Raw genomic sequence first — 8410 nt, 5'->3', positions numbered from 1 at the left:
ATTTACATATATATATATATATTTATAAAAATATAATTTAAAAAACAAACTAATTTATGTAAATTTATTTATGAAAACATATATTAACCTTTTAATATATACTTTTAATGTATTATGTCGTCAATAATTTTATTTTTATTAAATTATGTTAACATTTAATTAATAAATATTTAAAAAAAGAAAAAGAAAACCCTATATTCCCTATCTCAGCCCTCGATCTCTTCCCTTCTTTTTCTCTCTCTTTCTCCAGTTGTTGCCTTCCCTCTCTCTCGTTCTTTCTCCCTCTCTGTCTTGCAGTGGCTAAAGGAGGCTACGGAGCTTGCAGTGCGAGGTGGGACGAGGAGGCTAGCGACGCAAGGTGGGATGGCGGGTTGGTTTCATGTTCGGCGAAGCTGGGTTCAGCGATGTGGTTTAGGCTTCGTTCTATCAAGTTGTGCTCTCTGTCCCCGCCTCTTTTCCTCCCTGATCTCCGCCTTTTTCTCTACCCCATCAAGATATGATTTTTTGTATCATCTGTTACCTCTGCCTGGCCTTAGTTGTTGTATTTTTTATTTGTTGATATTTTGTATTGCAAATGGTGTTGTTTCTTCTGGTTGCAATGGTGTGATTAAGGTAAACGAGAGACTAAAATTGATAGTGGCCAAAACACTTTAGTAAAAATAAACCGTTTTGAGGAACAAGTAATAATAGATCTTTCATTTATCATACCAATTTTGATGCAGCTTGAATGTGTATTTAGGCTTTTATTTAATAAGTATTTTAGGTTGACTTTATGTGTACTAGGAATTTCTTTCTTTTATCATTCTCTGTTTCTCAGATCTAATGCACATTAGATGTTTGAGAAAATGCCTCAAACAACTAGAAAATGTTTGATCTTGGCATGAAAGTAAATTATTTATCTCTCTGGTTGACTATAATTAATGTTATTTTTAAATGTAGGGGAAAACCTTTGTAATTGAATTTGAAGAATGAGTATATGATACTTTTAGACAATGTTGAGGTATGTGTGTTTCATATGAATTGTGTATTTGATTTAGAATTCTCAAAATGCTTTGTATGTTTGAATATGTTTGAATTTAGAATATGTCTTGAGTCAATTTCAAGTAATTCATATTTTTTTTGTTTGAATATGTTTCTTTTAGTGGTTCTTGATATTGATACCTAACTTTGCTACTTGTAAGAGCATGCCATTTTTCTCTTGATGTTATAGCTAAGCATTGAATTTGAAGTTTTTTGAGGTACTTACTACCATGTTGCTATTCTGTAATTAAGATGGGGGCAAAAAAGAAAGCAAGGTAATCCTAGTGATGACTGGGTGATTATAATGCATTTATATAGTAAATACAAGAGGTGCACAAGACACTGTCAAAATATAAATAAATGCTATATAACAAATGGCACATAAGAATAAATATGCAGCAAACCTTATGGCATTTATGTGATTTGTTGTAATGTTAGATTAGTTATTTCCATATTTAGTAAGCTCACTTAGTTTGTTTACGAGAAAAGTTGTACATAAAAGCTTCGGCTCTCATTGATGACGAATGGTAATAATGTTGTATGACTAATGTTGTTTTTCTTTCTTTCTTTCTTTCCTTTCTATTGAAAATTGTACAATATAGTTTTGTGTTTTCCTGTATTTTATTAACACTGTTTTATATTTTCTTGTAAGATGGTTGTACAATCTTTGTAAACATTACTCTGTTTGTATTATCATTTTCAATAATAATACAAGTTGTGGTGCTTCATTTAAAAAAAAAATTGTGTTATGCCTCATCCCAGACTGCTGAGGGTAAGCCTTAGAGGCATTTTTTTCACTGCCTCACCTCAAGGTGTACGCCACAAACGATTTTAAAAACCATGATACTGAGGCAGAAGGCATGAAAGTTCTTACTAGAAGTTGTCAGTTTCTCAAGCCTATTGCTGCTCCTGCTTTTGCAGCAATGCATTGAATGTCCAAATATTCATCAAGATGCACAGGGCAGATTATGCAGAAAGACATCTTAGAGTCATGCAACAGATAGATGAGGATCACACACTAACACAACTTGCAACATCATGGCTCAATCTGGCAGTGGTATGTATATACATAGCTTTATTGTTTTAATATTTCCCTCTGAATGAGTGGGATGTTGCAAATATTCATATTTCATGCATGTCAAATAGGGTGGCTCTAAAATACAAGAAGCATATCTTATCTTCCAAGATTTCTCTGAGAAATATCAGATGACCAGTTTGGTTCTTAATGGGAAAGTCATTTGCTGCATGCACATGAATAACTTTGATGAAGCTGAAACTCTGCTGCTTGAAGCACTTAACAAGGCAAGTATCCTATTAGTTATTTTTCTGGAGTTGTTTCCCATGCCCCCTTCACAATTTTTGTTTCTTTAGATGATATTTTACAATAACATGTGATTACTTCCTCTCTATCTTTAAAAAAATGCTTTAAGAATGGAACTTCTTTTATACTTCAAGCCAACTTAGTGTTTTATTCTTTCTTTTTTCCTTGTTGCTTTTATGGACTTTTTTCCCTTTGAAATTTTATTCATACCTCTAAAAGAAATTACTATATGTTTCAAATGATGCTTTTAAAACGTGACAAAATGGTACTGAAAACATGAATAATGCATGAAGTTTAATTATTGTATGGTGTTGTTCCCTTATTTGACAGGATGCTAAGGATCCAGAAACTCTTGCCAATCTAATTGTGTGCTGTCTTCACATTGGCCTCTCGTTTCCTCACGTAAGACCTCTGCTGATTCCCACAACTGACTATGAATCTTTTGGGAATTAATTTGTCAAGAATTTTCTACCACATTATTGGGTTTTATATATTAGCAAATTCTTTGGTCAAAATATATACACATATATTTATAAATATATGGTCATTTACACCTTTGTCATCTGTCTTCGTACTACAATAGTAGACACATAGATCATCTTCATCTATAAAATTTTAAAGTATTTATTTTGTAGTGCTTGCTTGGAAATATTTTATTTTTTATTTGCTGATTTAGAATGTAAAGTTTTCATCAAGATGCTTGAGAAAATCCACATAAATCCCATTTTACTGGCTATTATTTCAGTGTGTTTCTATTGCTTTTTCTTGCCCACTTTATATTCATTCTGATGTGACCCCTCAGAATTACAATTCCACCACTTACCGAAGTAGATGTTTAGAGAGTTGATTTTTTGTTTAATGAAGAGTGTTGTTTTTGCAGCCAATTGAAACTTGCACATCCAGATCACATCCTCATTAAAAGGTCGACATCGGCCAAACAGGGCTTTGACAGAGCAGTTCAGACAGTTGCTTGAAGACCGAGGTAAAGATGGTTTCATTCTCATGGAAGAAGAGAGAACCTTTGTCATTGCGTTGTCCTTTATCCTTTGTGGGCATTTTTCGTTTTGGTTTTGTAGCTTAGAATAATAAATTTGACATGTTTGTGAAAGATTCAAAATTTTACCCAATCCTAAGTATTCTTTTTCTCTCAATATTGGGCAATGCGCTTCATATAATATACCCCAATAAATTCATGAGCTCTCTCTTTCACAGTGGTTTACTATTTCGACTTCAAATTATATATCTCCTCCCTTAGAACACTAGGCAATATATATAATACACAAACTCTCAAACTCTTTCTTTTTTCCTTCTGTATGGTGGTTCTTTCAAACTCTCATTTTAAAATTTGGGCTTCATGATCTATTTCTATCTAAAATTTAAAATGTATTTACTGAGTTAGTTTAGTGATAGTGCTAGTTCTTTCAATATCCCATCTTTCTAAATCAAGTTTGAAATTCATGTTTACATTATTTTGCTGGTAGTTTTTTGTGTGTATATTTGGCTTGAAAATAAAAATTGGAGTTGAAAATAGAAATTTATGTAATCAGTGTCACGAGCTGACCATATATCAAGGTTTGAGTGGATTCATGTATTGACTCTTCATTATTATGAGTACTTTTCTATTTTATGTGAAATTGCATTGTCGATGCTTTCATGCTAATTATATTATAATGATTTTGGAAGCTTGCTTTCTTAATTTATCATCTTGAGTAAGTTATAATTCCACTTGTGCTTGTTTTTCATATCTCAAAAGTCTATTATATTTGCTTCAACACCCATGTGACCTGCCCTGGATCTATAATGTCTATATGCTCTTCTAGTTTTGTACAACTTAGGCATTGTCAATCCAGATTAAACTCTTGGATTATTTTTAATTCATTTATGGACTCGTGTTTATAATATTACTTCAAATGGGTATTGTGAATCCTAAAGGAAGATATTGTCAGTTCATTGTTTGTCATAGTTTTCTTATGATTCTTTCATATACAAGAGCTAATTTGAATCTAATTAAAATTTAATTTTTGTTCTGTTCTTTTGTTTTTGCAATGATTTAAAATAAGTCAATGATTTTTTATGCGTATCTCCAATAAGCATGTTTGGTGCGGATGAATTTGGATTGAGTTAGTGTTGTGTATCCTCATATTGATATTATATATTTATAATAGTTGAACTAAAATTCTATTCAATTTAGTTTCTAACTTAATTTTTTATTTTGATTTTTGTAGTGTGGTGGGAAGAACACATATAACCGTGAGGATATCAATGAAACTCAAAATGAATGGACAGCCAAGCTCCTTGAGCGGATGAGCCAAAGTTAGAGTAACTTTTGTAATTAGAATTCAAAAACAAACTAATTATATTTAAGTCATGCACTTACATAGTTAAGGCAAGAATTCCTACATATTTGATCTTGTAGTTTTTAGATTTGGAAAATACTGAGTTCTATTGATTGTCTGCTTGCTGATTCTGTCTGAACTATGTTGTAATTACACAAGAAATTATGAATACATATAGTAGTTGAAAATAGAGAAATGAAAAAAATTCCCATATTCTACATTGGACGTCGGCTTCCAAAAAACTGTCGTCTTATGTATTGCAGGGGACGATGCTTGCACATAAACTGTTATCTCATGTACTGCAGTAGAATGACGCTTGAGTAGCAACTGTCGTCTCATTTACTGCAGTGGATAACGCTTGCACAGGAACTATCGTCGCATGTACTTAAAGATACAACGTTTGTATAGGAACTATCATCTCATGTACGACAGAAAATGACGCTTTTATTTAAATTGTCGCATCGTCCCATGTCAATTTTGTAGTAGTGCCCAATGCTCTTCACCACCTTCTTCTTCCAAGAAAATTTTACAACCACAAGTATAATGTACAATTGTTTTGCATGATCATATACAATTGTACTTAAAGTTGTAGTATTTCTATTCCTTGATGTTCTTCATATAAATTCTTTATAAACACATGGATATATATATATATATATTTCTAAATTGAAGTCTTCATACTTTCTCCATACAACAAGGGTCTTCTATGACATTGCTGTTATGGATTATATGCCATAATCTATAGTTACTGTATAAGGTTTCTCTGAGAAACCTTATATAGGGTTGACAATTCGTGTAAACGTATCAGATTCGTGTTGACACGATTATGATACGACAACACGATTAGGTAAACACGAATACATCACGTTATTAAACGTGTCAAAAATACGAACACGAACACGATTATGACACGATTAATCATAACTATATGAAAAAAATCATAAAACCTATGCAAATTATTCGTGTTATCGTATCTGACACGATTATGGCACGATACGATTATTAAACAGGTCAACACGATTATGACACGACACGATTAAGCTAAACATGAACACGACACGATTATTAAACGTGTCAAAAACTCAAACACGAACACGACACGATTATAAACGTGTCGTGTTCGTGTTTACGTTAATCATGTCGTGTCGCATTGTGTCATCGCGTCGTGACCCAAATTGCCACTCCTAGTTTCTCTTAATTTAAATGTATATATATATTTATATTTAAGATTATTATTATTTTTTTCACTGGATGCCTTTGAAAACATTGTTTTTCATTCAAGAAATGTGCTTGTCTTATGTCTTTCGATTTATTATAAATTATGTATATATATATATATATATATTATAATAACGTATTAACATAAATATACTTCAAATTTAATTATTTAATAGGTTGTTTGTTCATTTAGTTTTGTTTTGTTCCATTTTATTTAATAAAGAATATGATCTTTGCTATACCTCTTCTATTCTCTCCTAGAGAATTCAGAGAGATTTCATGAATGATATGGTAACAATTTTCATTAATAATATTTCAATTATTATCCAAATGAATGTTTACATGTTTTTTTTTTACTAATGATGATCATTTTCTTTTCTTATAATATTTTTTTGTTGTATCTTTTTCGGATGATATTTGTGAGGCAACTATCCATATGAACAGGATTGTGTGATTTCAGATTTGGCAGTTTTTTAGTTTTTACTATAATTTTGTTAACCATTTCCACAGTTTTGTTTCTTTGTATCTATATTTATTTATTTATTTATTTTATTAGTTATTTAAGAGTTGAAAATAACATTTTCCGATGATAGTTATAAATTTCCTAGTGGTAATTTTTTATGACAACTTTCACTTTTCTCTTATCTTTTAGCAGCTATTTAATAATTTGAGTTATCTAAATTTTACTAAATATTTACTGTTTCTTTTCCTATTTAAATTTTTAATTAACTTGCACGTAAATTTATTTTATAAAGCTATTTGTTAGGGAAGTACTTATATTATTATTAAATATACATGATTTTTTAACAATACTAACTTTTAAGTCAGATTTTCTTTAACATTAATATTTAATAGACTGGAAATATTGGTTATTTCACATTTATTATTTAATTTCACAATAAAACATTGGTTCTTATTTCTTTTTTCTGATTTGTATTTTTCATATCCAACAGTGTCAAACCTAATATGCTAGATCTTAGTTATTATGTTATAGATGTTATTGTGTTATTTAATGTTATTATGTTATCATTAAAGTCATTTATTATTATGGTTATTTGGTTTTGTGTTTTGCTATGTTAAGTCTGTTTTATTGACTTCTCAAAATTGTTGAAGGCTATTACAGATGTTGAAGTATGAAACACTAATAAATTATAAGTTTTTTATTATAACTATAAGGTGAAATATTTAATTTTAAATTGTTATTATTATTAGTTAACATGTTTATATTTATTGACGTGGTTCTTCGCCAACAGGTAATTAAGAAAATAAGAGAATGAGATTAGTGCTAAGTGTTGAACTGAAATTGATGAGTGATCTTAATGTAAAATGGTAATGCAAACACTTTTTTTAGGTTGTTCAAAGGTTAAAATCCTTCTACTCCACCAGCCAATATTATTGCTATATTTATGGTATTCTTTACAAGGTATTTCGTTACACCATAGAATCAAACCCTTTGCAACTCCCAGCCTCTCCATATTTATAGGAGAAGGCACCTGGGGGTTGGTAAGGGGGGTCATCCCGTGACCTCCTTACCCATCATGTCACTTCTGTGACATTCATGATTAATTCCTAAAACCTGACACATGAAGTGTGGTCTAATCAATAGGAAAGGGGGATAATGGGCCGCACGGCCCAACCCAGTCGTGGGTGCCTGAACACGCACGTTCCTGCTGCGTGTCCGAGAATTCAAGGATATATCAGACATGTGATGTCTGATATATGCACGTTTACATTGCGTGGTTAACTTTATAAAAGGTCACAGCTTCCAACTCTAGCTCGTGCCCCGAGCTGGATGCCTTCTTGACCTGCGGTCTTCATAGTCCTGACTCGGCCCTTAAATAGTCTTGATAAACCTTTGGTTACCTCGAGCTAAAGAGGTAGGACCTGACAACAGCAGCTCCGGCCACGTGGTATCCACGTGGGTGATATAATTACGCCATATCTCAGCTCGCTAATAGCCCGTGGAAAATTAGGGCGTACATTTGCCCCCAAGCCTCTGCTCGTGGCACACGACGTCATCTGGGGCCACAGTAGGGGCTTTTAGGCTTCTCCATGGACTCTCCATATTCCACCTATTATGCAGGCGCCGAATACGTGGAGCATCGTGGTTGGTGACGGTACGTCTTCCGAGAACCGCATTAAATGGCCTAGCCTATACTCAGCCGTCGTTTCGCCTTTCGAGTGGAGAGCCTCGGATCCCACATCAGGGCGATCCAACAACCCTCCTCTCATGGCCTTTCACGTATATAAAAGGGGTGGCCGCCTTACGCATGGGCCACCCGTTTATTTGAAAATTTTCTGAATTTCCCATCTTCTTCTCTCTTCTCACCCTCAAAAAACCCTCTTTTTCTCCCGGTTACCGTTCCCAGCATTCCAGAAGATCAGGTGCAAGGGCTCCTTTGAGGTTTTGGAACCAGTTACTCCGTCGAGGCCCCAACCCAGACGATCCCTTCATCCCCCCCCCCCCCCCCCACAGCAAGACACTTCGTAAGTTTTCTAACTGTGCATGCTTTAA

The 8410-nt window shown here is 33.0% G+C and overlaps 1 protein-coding gene across 6 annotated transcripts; it reads left to right on the top strand.

The window, feature by feature from the left end:
• The first annotated feature begins 215 nt into the window (after positions 1 to 215).
• LOC133783009 (coatomer subunit epsilon-1-like) lies at positions 216 to 4897 on the top strand. 6 transcript variants are annotated; one of them, XM_062222515.1, is made up of 7 exons: positions 216 to 430; positions 940 to 1000; positions 1942 to 2077; positions 2167 to 2322; positions 2672 to 2743; positions 3222 to 3323; positions 4567 to 4897. In XM_062222515.1, the coding sequence occupies exons 2-6, from the start codon at positions 993 to 995 to the stop codon at positions 3258 to 3260; spliced, it is 411 nt and encodes a 136-aa protein (XP_062078499.1). In that variant the 5' UTR covers positions 216 to 430; positions 940 to 992; the 3' UTR covers positions 3261 to 3323; positions 4567 to 4897. The 6 variants fall into 6 exon arrangements, with proteins under 6 accessions (XP_062078499.1, XP_062078497.1, XP_062078501.1 ...); XM_062222517.1 differs by having other exon boundaries at positions 217 to 430; positions 1783 to 2077; XM_062222513.1 differs by having other exon boundaries at positions 216 to 1000.
• The last annotated feature ends 3513 nt before the right edge of the window (positions 4898 to 8410 follow it).

Source organism: Humulus lupulus, chromosome 6 (assembly GCF_963169125.1).
Source record: "Humulus lupulus chromosome 6, drHumLupu1.1, whole genome shotgun sequence".
In the NCBI taxonomy this organism is placed as follows: Eukaryota; Viridiplantae; Streptophyta; class Magnoliopsida; order Rosales; family Cannabaceae; genus Humulus; species Humulus lupulus.
This window is presented reverse-complemented; position numbering and strand designations above follow the sequence as displayed.